This window comes from Pelophylax lessonae (assembly GCF_965119305.1).
Source record: "Pelophylax lessonae genome assembly, chromosome: 1".
NCBI classification, from domain to species: Eukaryota; Metazoa; Chordata; class Amphibia; order Anura; family Ranidae; genus Pelophylax; species Pelophylax lessonae.
In genome coordinates, this window is record NC_138768.1 from 526,068,091 (window position 1) to 526,081,310 (window position 13,220).

Below are 13,220 nucleotides of genomic sequence, written 5' to 3' on the forward strand. Positions count from 1 at the left end.
GCTTAATATATCCCTCATCAGTACAAAGGGGCACCCAATGATGTTGAAGTGGATTATGCTTTCAGACATCAGGTAGGACACCTGATCTCTAAGGTATGGTTAAAAACATTCTTTCTTTACCAAGCTACTTTCCACTCAATTTTATTGCATTTGCGGGCAGGTCTATAGGGAGTGGATTATGGTGCAGGGCATCAGGTAGGACACCTGATCTCAATGGTATGGTTGAAAAAACATTCTTTTACCAAGCTCCTTTCCGCTTATATTTATTGCATTTGTGGGCAGGTGTGTAGGGAGTTTCTGGTATATAGAGCATTTTCACAACTGACATGCCAACATTCAGATGTGAGGGAAGTCATAGGTTGGTGTACTTTGGGTACTTACCTGTCCAGCTTTCTGAGCCCAGGAAATCGCCTTCCTTTGATCTATTTCCATTAGTGGGCTTCCCTTTACCCATCACTATGGGAAAAAAATTTAAAGGGGCCCTGCAAGGTTTATCTGTCAAGGAGCCTCCTTTTTAATCATTCTCCTGAATAGAGTAGTGTTTAGGCCAGATCCGCTTTGTTTGATCAAAGTAGTGTCTGTCTCACAAAACAAGTCTTGGATTTAGTCCTTTTAGTGGTCCTAAGAAGTGGTACAGACATGATAGACCACGATTGCTAGATGATTTAGACAGTCAATCTTGCTAGCTTGCTGATTTCAGGTTTTCTGATTTCATCTTGAAGATCCCACTCCACATAGGTCCTGCATCCGAGCTGGGAAGGCAGAGACTTCAGAGGGGCAAATCTGCTGATCGCCCTCTTGATCCAAGATCTCTTCATCACTCCTAATGGAGTGGAGGTAAAATGTGCTGAAAGCCTGGCATTTGGCAGGAAGATATTGCAGGCAGTGGTCCCACCCTAAGGTAGGCCTGTGGTTACTTTATTATCCTCTCATGTGTTGCCGTCCTGGAAGGTAAAGTGAGAAAACCGACCATTAGACTTACCGGTAACAGTGTTTCTACGAACCTTCCAGGACTGCAGGTCTACTTCCTGCCCAGTTAAAAGGGTGAGGAAAGAATGTAAACAATAGGTGGTGAGTACCCAAGTGAATGTAAATGTGAGTACCCTTGTGAATCAGTTGGGAGTGTTCATTTTTTACAACTGAGGGACAAGTGGAGGGGGGGGGCCTTTTAACAGCTGTGAAACTGATTGTTTCCTGTAGGGTGGAACCTCTCTCTCTCATGTCTTGCTGTCCTGGAAGGTTGCTAGAAAAAATGTTACCGGTAAGTCTCTAATGGTCTTTTTTCTCTTTTGTTCATTGACTTACACAGCTCCAGAATCTTCTTAACCATTGGGTTATGCTGCTCCTACAGGAGTAGGACACTATGCAGGAAAAAGCCTTAACGCGCATGTGGGGCAGTCCCAGGGGATTTACTCCCACACTCTGCTATAGACATTCAGTTTTTTCCTGCCTAGTCAGGAGTAAGGACCTAGTTCCTTGCTGGGATCTCTGGTCCTTGCATTTTTTTCCTTTTTTTTTTTTTAATGGAATTTTTTCCTCCTTTTATTATTTTCTGTTCCTGTGCGAACGATCAACTGCTGGACTGGGCGACGGACTGAATATTCTAGATCCTTAAAGTCTCCCCAACCAGCTCCGCGCTAGGTCAGCTGTATGGGGGATATCCTGAGAGTTGAACATCTCGCGAAGGCGCATACGACTTGGTCCTGGCCTGAGTTGCAGCGTGCCTCTTGGCCCGCAGCACCCCCATTCTGATGGTGCGTTGGTCTGCCCGGAGCTGTCCCCACCCGGTTCCATGTTGTGGTAAGTAGTGTCCTCCTCTCCCCTGGTGGTCTTTTGGGGTGGACATGGGCCCCTCCCTGGGACAGTCAGACCCCTGGGTTCCCCTCCCTCCCACCAGCCCCTCTAAACGGTCACTGTTGGGGGTGGCCTTAGTGGGTCTAGCTGAAGTCCCCACCTCTCCCCTTGGGCATCTGCCAGACTGAAGATCCATGCTATTTGCGGCTGGGCCCCCACAAATTTAGGCCGCAGCTTTTAGCCTGATGGGCCATATGGTCAGCTTGGCACCTCCCTTGAACCATGTGGCGCTGTGGGGGGCAGTCTTGCTGCCATTCTGTGAGCGGGGATGCCCTGCCTGCGTATCCGCGTCACAGCAGGCGGCCCACCTTTTAAGGGGGCTATGTTCTGTTGTGGGCTCTTAAGGCGACCCTGTTGTCTTTTGCGAGGTCTCATAGGTGATCCATTTGTGGATCCTTGGCCGGTGTCCCCTTGCGGGACCGTAGTCGGCGTCCTCCCCTGATTTTGTTATTTTTCGAGGTGAGCTTGGTATTTAGCGACCCTACTGGGTCTGTGTCCAGACACTTCGAGTGCTCTGATAGTGAGGATGATTTCTCTTCTACTGCAGCCGCCCATGAAGTGGTGCTGGTGGATGCACTGATTCTATTGGTGCGGGCAACTTTAAAATCGGAGGATCGAGGCAGAAGGGATCCGGTTATCCTAGTGGCTCCAGACCGGCCTTGCTGGTCGCCGATGCCCCTTGGAGACTTCCTCTCAGAGAAGATCTATTGGCCCAATCTTCCATCCGGTTTTACAGTCGCTGGCTTTAATGGTTTGGTTGTTAAAAACCAGGTGCTGAAGTATAGGGGCTTGTCTGAATCCGTAATTCCCACGCTGTTAAAGGCTAGAAAATCTACCTGTAGGAAGATATACATTGCGTGGTGTGAGTCTCTTGGGGTTCATCCCTGTTCCCTTTCGGTGGCTCGGATTTTGGCGCTCCTCCAACGAGGTGTTAAGTAGTGATCGACCGATATCGGTTTTTCGTTGCCAATAACGATATTTTGGCCATCTCATCGGTATCATCCGATATTTTTGCACATTTAAAATTTTGCAAAATAAACACAAACTTCGACACAAATCTGTTACTGAACATGTAAAACTTTATAAACCATTTTAACATTAAGGGATCGTTCTTCACACCATAACTGCATGAGAACTGATAGGAAAACTTCAATTGCAGGGAGGAAAACTTCAATTGCAGGAACATTTAGTTTCACATCATTCTGATTGTGCATTAATGCATAATAAACTGCTGCAGTAGTGCAATCACTCACTGCAATAATTTTAATTTACTACTGCAGTGCAGTCAGTGCAAAACTGCTAGAAAAAACGCTAGACAACAGCTAGACATTGGATTGGAGTCAGTGGACTACCTCTGCAGTAGGGCATTCACTGCAACTACTGCAGTCACTGCAAAACTGCTAGGAAAAAAAGATAGGCAACACAACAGCTACACAGTGGATTAAACTGGAGTGGAGTCAGTGGACTACGGCTGCAGTAGGGCACTCACTCACTACAATAATTTTAAATCACTACTGCAGTAGTGATTTATAATTATTGCAGCAGTAAGTGGCGCACTACTGCAGCAGTAGTCCACTGACTCCAATCCACTGTCTAGCTTTTTTTTTTTCTAGCACTTTTGCACTGACTGCAGCGCAGTCGGTGCAAAACTGCTAGACAGTGGATTAGAGTGGACTGGTGGACAGACACTACTACTACACTCAATACTCCCAGTAAAATAGAACAATATTATAGTGCAGAAAGCATAACATTTCAGCATGTTCACCAGTTAAACGGCTTCTTTTCTTTTCATAAATTGCTGCCACTTGACTAAAAACGCTCACTTGGTACTGAGGAAGGAGGAGCAGAAAGGTATCTTCTAGCATGAAAAGCAAGTCCTTTGTAGCATGCCTCATTTTCTTTCCACCACTGAAGAGGCTCACTTTTTTTGTCAATTACTGGTTCCTTCAAAAAAAAAATGAAGGTAATCATCCAGGCTCATTTATTGCAGATTGAGAAGAATCCTCTGGATGAGGCCCCAATAAAACACTGAACATGGCATCTATTTCACCACAATGAATTTTCTCTTCTGTCTGTTGTCTTTTTGGACATTTTTTTCTACTGCATCCTGCTATTCCACATTTTGACTCTTCTTGACTTTTCTTTTCGTCAGGAGGAACATCCTGCACCTTCTGTTGAACTTGAATCTCTTCTGTCAGCTATTGTTTGCCTTGGTCAATACATCAACAGGAGTGAAAGGATATTTCTTGTATCCAGGATCCAAAAGACATGCAAGCACAACATTTTTATTCTCCTCATGCTTCTCAAACCGTTTTGCGAGGTCATGGCTTGCCTACATGCTTTAATGCCACGTGTGTTGCGTCCTTCCTGTTGAAGAAGCCTCTTCAGCACTCACACATGGGATGACAGAGGACACAGATGAGTCGTAATGACTCACCTCTCGTGTCACTTCCTCAATGGGTAGGAGCGTCTCAATAATGTTAGCTACTATGTCCCACTGATCAGCAGTAGGACAAGAATGTTCTCCAAGTCTATATTCACCAGAATATATAGTAAGAGCTTGCTTCTGCTCCAGCATCCTTTGTAACATGTGTAGCATTGTGTTCCATCATGTTGGAACAGCCTGTATCAAGTTGTTTTTGGGTATGCCAAGGTCTTCCTGAATGCACCTCAGTCGCTGCTTGGCAAGAATAGAATGGTGGAAATGGCCTGCGCACTTCTTCAGCATGCTAATGTCAAGCAATGCTTTCTGGTTGGACAGCCAATCATTTACCACAAGTTGGAGGGTGTGTGCCATGCAACGGAGGTCTGACACTTTAGCAAGTCTCATACCTTTTTAACCATGTTCACTCCACTGTCTTGCAGCACAAGCATCACTCGGTCTTTGGTGATTCCCCATTCTTCTAACATGCCTGGAAACATTTCTCTAATGTACTCCCCAGTGTGGGATCCTTGCATCACTTTTGTATTCCACACCAAATGCCTTCTTGTCCATCCGCTGTCAATGAAGTGGCATGTAAGACTCATTAGTGATTCTGTTTGTCCTGACCAGCAATCAGTCGTGAATGAGAGTGAGTTGCCAGCATTCTCTGGTTTCAGCATAGCCTTTACTTTCTCAACGACCTTTTGGTGAATCTTTTGCAGCATTTCAGCTCGATAAAATTTGTCACTCTTCAGTGTGTAACTTGGCTCAAGCATGGACACCCACCGCTGAAATCCAGAGTCAGACACTATTGTAAATGGCTGGTTATCGGTGACCATCTCTGGGATTATGCTGTCCAGCATTTGGGATCTTCCATCAGATTTTAGCCACCTGTTTTTTTAATTCATTCAGGGTGTTTGTGGTGTCTTGGCCAGTGGATAGGAGGAGGACACCACTGAAGCCTGGTGCATAATTTTTTTTATTGTAGCCAAAAAAAGAGAAATTCAAGTTTGAAAGCTAATTGTCTTTGCTCGGTCATACAGAGTTTGTCCAGCATTTCAGAAAATCTTTTATGATTTTGACCCTTGTAAGCATCGTAATCCACTGTTTAAAGAAAAAACTAGGTCATATAAGAGCTATGTTAAGACCTCTCCAGATCCTTTGTTTTCATCAAACCATGTATGGCGATCTATATTAGGTTTTGAATGTTAATTTATTTTACATATTTTTATTGGAGTGGGGGACTGTGGGAAACGTACACTTGCGCGCAGCCTCTGAATGTTTTATGTTTTATTTTTGTGCTACAGCTAGAAATCAAAAAGGAAGAACTTTTGTCTACTCTGAACGCACTTAAAGAAAAAGTAGAGAATTTATGGGATCTGTTGCAAATTAGTCAGGAAGAGAGAGAAGTATGTCAGAAGTTTTCTGGAAACCCTATTTACGACGAAATAAAAGTGGTGAGTGTCCATGAGAGGAAATGTACAACAAATCAGCCAGTTTTAGTCATATACTGCTAGGAGTATTGTCGTTTAAACCTCTAATTCTCAGACGGTGTGACTGGTCTCACCTGAGGCTTTTCAATTCAAAACATATCCAAGTTTCAGTTTTCATTTTAGATCAGTGTATTTTTGTTTTTTTTTATTTATATAAAAATGCATGGAACAGGTAAATTTAGCTTAAAAAATAATGTGCAAGACTTGTGAAGCCCAGATGTCATGTGTGAAACTGGTCTTTTCCTACCATATGAGGCCTTGTTGAAAATAATTTGAGAATTGCTGGGTTGAAGCAGCCTGTCAGAATCTGATTTTAGTGGCTTGGCTTTTCAGAAAAAACATTTGTGGCTCTCAGGAATGGGTTATAGGCATTTGTGTAGGCTATAAAGCCCACTCTTTTTTGCTTCTGCATATACCGCATATGCGTTTCATAGGCCTTAAGAGATTAATGTAGTGGCTGCAAAATGTGATATTGACTGGAAAAGTGTATGACGGAGGGAATAATTGGGCATGCTGTGTGAATAGGAACACAAAACTAACATATAGTGGGGTTTGTACAGCTAGGCCTAATCGGCAGATCTGTCAGGGGTCCAAAAGTGGTCCACTGGATTGTAAATCCTTGCTACCCTACATGTGAGGATTCATACTGAAGCAAGCCCCCTTACAAGTTTGTAGATAACAGGTACAGACCTACTTCCATAACACAAAGACTTGCTGGCTTCACCGTTATTGTATATTTAGGAAACCTTGGAGCCACATTTTTTTTTTTCTGCCATATAGTTCAAAGACAACAACCTGTATTTTGCTGTCACCATGTTACATTATCAGGACACTTACTGTTCGTAGTTTTTCCTGTTGCATAACCTGGATTTTGAACCTGTTGAGATTCTCTTTTACAATCACATTAGTTTGGTGACAGCCTTTTGAATGTCTTGTATTTTCAGTGGGAAACTGAGCTTGGACGGCTAGAAGAGATAAAGATAGCAAATCTGAAGCAAGTAATCTTAAAGATAAGACATGAACTAAAGATCTACTGGGATAAATGTTTTTATAGCGAGGAGCAGAGAAAGGCATTTGCACCATACTACAGCGGTAAGAGTTGGTAACTTTTGTGGTCTGCAGTCTCTCCTGTTATATTATATTAAACGTTGGAAGTTCTTGATTACATACCTACTAAATTATTAAACTGGAAGTTCCTTTCATAAATACAAAATGCATATTTTGCTAACACTTTGTCCTCTGGCCAAGTATAATGGCTGTTTGCAGACAGTCTAGCCCCCTTTAGTTCAGCACACATCAGAGGCTGGTTTCTGGCATATGACATCAAGCCATTCAGTGATTAGGATAACAGATGAATATTTTGAGTGACTAACCTCTTACAGAAGTAACTTTTTTACTTCAAAGCAAATATTGAACACCTCTGTATGCGTGCGTGTATGTATGTGTGTATGTGTATATATACATACATATACACTCTTATCTTCAATAGGTTTCCACACTTTTATATTTTCGTTGGAAATGGTGAGGGCGGGGTAGTTTTACTGATGGCATTAAACGTTGTTACGATGCTGGGAAAAATGCATCACAAAGGTGGTGAACAAAAGTGATTTTGTTTTTGAAATTCTTAAGCTTTTTTAAAAAGTCGGAAACTTTTTGAAGAACCCTCGTGTGTGTATGTATGTGTGCGCGTTTTGAGTTCATTGACACTTTTAAGTAGGAGCTTCACAGCTAATGTATGAAGTATATTGCTGCACATGCTTGATATTTTTATGCTTTTGTTTTACAGATGATTTCACAGAAGATCTTTTATCACAGCATGATAACGAAATTGTGAGGGTGAAATTGCAATATGAAAGATGCAAGCTCATTCTTGATTCTATTCTCAAGTGGGAAACAAACTGGTCTCAGTTTGTAGCTCTGGAGGTTATATATTTTATTGTTTGTTTTTATTTTGTGGTTTTGTTTAAAAAAAAATTGTAAAAAAGCAGAGTGCCTTTTTAGCTCACCACCTGCATTGGTTCTAAAAGGCATGCATTTTCTACCTTGCTGATCAGTGAATAATAATAATAGAAAATCACATCTTTATGTGCTCACCAGCAGTTTTCTATGAAGTGGGTAATTATTAGAACTGCTGCCAAGTCGTATTACTGTTTTTGAGGTCTTGGACATTGTCACTTACAGAGAAAGTGAGCATCAATCTCTCTACAGGGTCTTAATGAAACAAAGTTTTTTTTGGTAGTGTGTGTGTGTTTGTTTTTTTTTTTTTTTTTTTTTTTTTACACTTTGACTAATCCCTGGAGATTAACTTTATTAAAGAATTATTACAAATTAAAGGGAAAGCTCTTCAAAGGTATATAAAAGCTTCCTTGAATGGTAACTGTGTCAATGTCCTAAAGAAAATTTTCTGCAAAAATGGGCGTGTCCTGTCAGCTCACTTTCTTTCCTAGGGGATAATTCAAGCACACATTTTTCATGATGCTTTCCCATAGAAAGAGAGGACAGGCATTAACTGAAATGTGGGGCAGAAAGTGAGTTGACACATGGCAAGAAGAGATTACATTGAATTGGGTAATTTCTCTGTCCACAAAAAGAAAAGGAACAACCATAAAGAATGCCTGAGCTTTAAATGTAACCATCAAACACCTGTAACAGTTTTTTGCTGCTTATTTGGGATTTGATTTTTTAAATTTTTATTTTTTTTTTACAAATTAGAAATAATGTTTTTAATTTTACACATTACGTTCCAGAAAAAGGCATCAGATCCCAACAGATTCTCAAACCGAGGCGGAAGTTTACTTAAAGAGGAAAAGGAACGTGTAAAACTTCAGAAGTTACTGTCTAAGGTTAATTGGGTGCATTTGTTGAATCTTCAAATCCACATTTGAATAATCTGTGAATGGGTAATGTAAATGCATTTTATCTTTTAGCTAGAGGAAGACCTTAAGGCTAGGATAGAATCGTGGGAGGCAGAACAAGAAGGTCCATTTTTGTTTAATGGAAGCAAGTTTATGGATTATGTCGCAAATCAGTGGGAAGCACTCAAACAGCAAAAGGAACGGGAGAAACAAGATCGAGTGAGTGCTCTTGCATTTATTGTGGCATATATGTAAAAAAACAATGAGTGTTTCCTACTATTCCCAGATGTAGTGGCCTTGTGGTGACTGACGTGCTTGATTTTTACTACTACTTTTGTGTAAAAATAAATAAATTCCTTTCACAGTAGTAAACAATTGGTTATTTTCCTTATATACCCAGAAAAAAGAAGACCCTCTACCGTTTAAGACTCCAGTTAAAAGACCAGCAGTATCCTGTACCCAGGGTACTCCAAGTAGCAAGACCCGGAAGGCAAGTATTCAAGTAAATTGACACTTTTCTAAGGTACCATTCTGTCACTTTGTAAATTCAGATTTTCATCTTCATGCCATTCGCAACGGCAAACATTTAATAGGGTTTCAGTGAATTGATGTAGTTCAAGTGGGATTAAACCTTCATTTACATGCACTTTTGGCAGCTGATTTGATCACGGAGTATCCAAATTCTTCATCTTTTTACCCATGTCCTTGTTTAAGCTAGTCCAATGACTAGTGCCCTGGGTTTCCAGTTTCAATGTAGCTCTTCCTCTTGCAGTATCCTATGAAACAACCTTTGCATATTAAAATTGTCTCCCTACACTGTGCGGGGGATTTACTAAAACTAGTGCGCACAGAATCTGCTGCAGCTGTGCCTTGTAACCAATCAGCTAACTTCAGCTTGTTCAATTTAGCTTTGCCAAACGGCAAACTTAGAAAAACTATAATTTATCGTTCATCGACAGATGCAGCTCCATCTTCTTTAGACCATTAGTTATGCTCCTCCAATCAGGAATAGGCACTAGGCAGGAAAAACGCTTTACCATGCCCATGGGGGCTGCCCCCTGCTGGCATAACCCCACACATTCTGCTACAGCAGCCAATTTGTCTCTGCCTAGTTTAGGAATAGGACCTAGCTCCCTGCTGGGACTTCGGTCTTAGCTGTTACAGGGAATTTTTATTTTATGATTTTTTTTATTTTCATCAGTTAGTTCCTGGAGACCTACAAGCAACAGCCGGCTGTGGGTTCGGACCGGATAATCTAGATCCTTTAGGTCTCCCAGCCTGGCCACCAAGCGTGAGCAGGTAAAATTCCAGAACTAGGCCTCACCACGACAGTGCCCCAACAGATGGGGACATGTCTGCAAGTGGACCGTCTCGCTGGGACGTGATCGACCTGGAATGCCCTGAGTCGCAGCATTTCCCTTCTGGCTGGCAGCACCCCCATCCCCGGTAGGAGGTGATCTGTTTGTAGTGGCGCCCAGCTGGTACAGTGGTATGGTGAGTAGTATGGTCCCCCCAAAACCTCTGGCGGTCTTGTGGTGGACGTGGGCCTCCTCCCTGGAATAGTCGGACACTCGGGGCTCCCTCGGTTCCCCTGGCCTCTCGGACGGACTGGGCCAAAACCCCTCAGCCTTTTTTCCCCTACCCTTAGCAGGTTGCTACCTTGGGGGGCGGAAATGTTGCGGCCGCTGCGGTGCCTTTCGGTGGGGGTGGCTTGTCCTGGTGGGGTCCATTCCTAGGGACCTTCCGATGCCTACTGTTCGGGGTCCCCTCTGGGGAGCCTGAAGACCGCATGGCGTGCCATGGGGGGTGCCATTTTGCTGTAGATCCATGCCTTTTATGTTCCCATTGTAATACATGGGAAGACATTTTTTGTTCCCCATAGGAATGCCTGGGGCGGCCATTTTCTTGTGGTCCATATCGCTGTATAGGCATGTGGCATGGCACTTTAATTCTAGCAAAGACCCAGGCTGTTCTTTTCTTTTTCCTGTGAGGTCCTTTTTACTTTCATTTTCAAGAACATGCTGGCGGCCTCCTGAGGAGGGCAAGGACTAGTTTGATAAAGTTTTCTGGGGTCTCCTGTGGGTTTCCCTCATACACTCTTTTAGATTGTTCTAGTGAGTTTTTGCAGACCGCTGAGATAGCGGTGGGATCGCGATTGGCGACTTTTAAAGGGACACTGCATTTTTTTCTGATCAGTGAAAAACTTAGAGTACCAGGATATTTTTCACCTACAGACCCCATAGGTGCGGCTGCAGATCTTTTGCAGTAGATTTTGTAATTACATGTTTTGCCAGCCGCAAACGCCCTCTGCCTTCACCACCATCGGCAGTGTCCTCTAGACTCCGAGGTAGCTATGGCCGCCACAGATGTATCCTTCCCTGATGGGCTGGTGTCTTCGTATTCTGAAGGTGAAGAGGACCTGTCCTCATCAGCTGCCGTGCAGGAATGCACTTTGGGGGAAGCACTTATAGTTTCTGTTCAGGAAACTTTAAAATTGGCTGATGAAGCTACATCGTCGGGTACGTAGGCGTTTTGGCTCCCGCAAATCCCAAAGGGGATTCCTTGTCCTAAACTTTTTCACAATATTGTTGTTGAACAATGGCGGCACATCAAGCACATGCTGGTGGTGCCTAAGCGCTTTAAATGCCGTTATTCTTTTGCAGTTGCAGTTTCCAATAGGTGGACTGTGCCACCGAAGAAGGGGGGGGGGGGAGAGAGAAAGAGTACTCTTCTTCTTCCTCAATCCTCTAAGGGCAATTGGGCCTTCCTTTACTATATAACCGACCAATTTGGATCTGCTGACAAATCTTCATCTGCATGAAGGAGCGCCCTCACCCACCTCTGGGGTGGGGGGACGTCTTTGCTTCTTTCTGGAACCATGGACCTCCTTGATTCGGGACAAATGGGTTTACGAACTGATCCGATCAGGGTACATGATTGTGCCAGTTCCCTCTCAGGAACGCTTTCAAGGATTTTATTCAAACCTGTTCGCCGTGACCAGGAAGGAGGACAAGGTGTGTCCTATCCTAGATCTCAAGGCCCTGAAGCGCTTCATGCGGGTACAGAAGTCTTGGATTGAATCCATCCGCACGGTAATGGCGTCACTGCATCAGAGGGGACTTTTTAGCCTCCATAGATAATCAAGGACACATATCTCCACATCCCCATCTATGCTGGGCACCAGTGGTTTCTTCGCTTTGCAGTAGCAGAAGAGCATTACCAATTTGTGGCGTTACCCTTTGGTCTCGCCTCTGCCCCCAGGGTGTTTACCAAGGTGCTAGCCCCGGTATTGGCATTGCTGCGCCAACAGGGGATTGTGGTACTGGGGTATCTAGACGATCTATTGAGAGCAGACTCTCATTCAGCCCTGATGGTGAACTGACGATCACTGTGTCTACCCTGCAAGAGTTCGGGTGGAACATAAATTTCAAAAAATCTGCTCTGATACCCCCCTTGAGACTGGATTATCTGGGCCTAACTCTGGATTCAGCTTTTGCAAGAGTCTTTCTCCGTCCGGACAAGCTGCATAAATTGCGGGGGTGATTCGGTCACTGGCAACTTCTGAGTGGGGTTTTTTATCTTCTAAACACTTCTAAACTTCTAAACACTGCTTGCAATGAAACTGGCTGCTGCATTTATTTTTGGGTTTATCTCTTATGTGAAACTTTTTATGTGCAGGTTAATGGAACAACAAATGCAACCATGTCACGCACGAATGTAACCAGTGCCTTTGGAAATCAAACATCTGGAGGAAAACCACAGCTTTCAACAATTAAAGTAAGTAAAGTCAGTCACTATGTCATTACAATGATATTTCTTTATTATAAATTGGTAATCTTGAAGTATTGCTTGATGATGTATCTCAGATTAAAGAGTAGCTCCAGCCTGCACCCCCCCCCCCCCCAAAAAAAAAATTAAGTCAGCAGCTATAAATACTATAGCTGCTGACTTTTAGTGTTAGGACACTTACCTGTCCAGGGTTCCCACAATGTTTTTCAATTGGCCTTACGGCTTCACAGCCGGTTCACCACTGTGCGTGCAGGAAGTGCACTGTGCTTTATGATGAATGGCCAGGAGGGGAAGGTCACTGGAAGGCAGGGACGGGTACCTGTCAAAAACAGGTAGCCCCCCCCCCCCCCCCCCCCTCAAGAATATTATGAATTCTACCAGATCCCTCATGAGAACTGTTTTATGATATACAAAATGCAATATATAGCTAATTTAGGCAGCACCAATAAGTTCAGAATTGAAAACCAAAGACAATCTAATTATTTTACATATATAGGAGGGGACACTGGTGTGGTGGTGGGCGTGGGTGTGTTTGTAGGTTATGCAGTTGTTTAATGTAGCTCCGAAGTATTCAGTTAGTGTGGTTCTATGATCGAGATAACAGAGGTAAGAGAGTGTTCCTTTTTTTTAGCGGGTTACAACATTCTTGTCACTTGTGTGTTGCTAAACCGTCTGTCTGCATTGTCTGCACACCGTTGGCTTAATTTATCAGAATGAGATTACACGACATAAGACTGCTGATTGTGTCAAGTAGAAATTTCTGAATCAAAATCTGAATCAAAATATTGGTTAGAAATGGAAGACTCT

General features: G+C 43.2%; 1 protein-coding gene across 1 annotated transcript in view; it reads left to right on the top strand.

Moving 5' to 3' along the window:
* Nucleotides 1-13,220, top strand: part of LOC309569846 (protein regulator of cytokinesis 1-like) — a 93,045-nt gene that overhangs the window by 44,971 nt on the left and 34,854 nt on the right. The window contains exons 6-12 of the mRNA XM_082275843.1: nt 5,584-5,733; nt 6,714-6,861; nt 7,556-7,692; nt 8,517-8,612; nt 8,697-8,843; nt 9,025-9,114; nt 12,303-12,401. Of these exons, the coding sequence (XP_082131969.1) occupies nt 5,584-5,733; nt 6,714-6,861; nt 7,556-7,692; nt 8,517-8,612; nt 8,697-8,843; nt 9,025-9,114; nt 12,303-12,401 (867 nt within the window). The remainder of the gene's footprint in view (nt 1-5,583; nt 5,734-6,713; nt 6,862-7,555; nt 7,693-8,516; nt 8,613-8,696; nt 8,844-9,024; nt 9,115-12,302; nt 12,402-13,220) is intronic.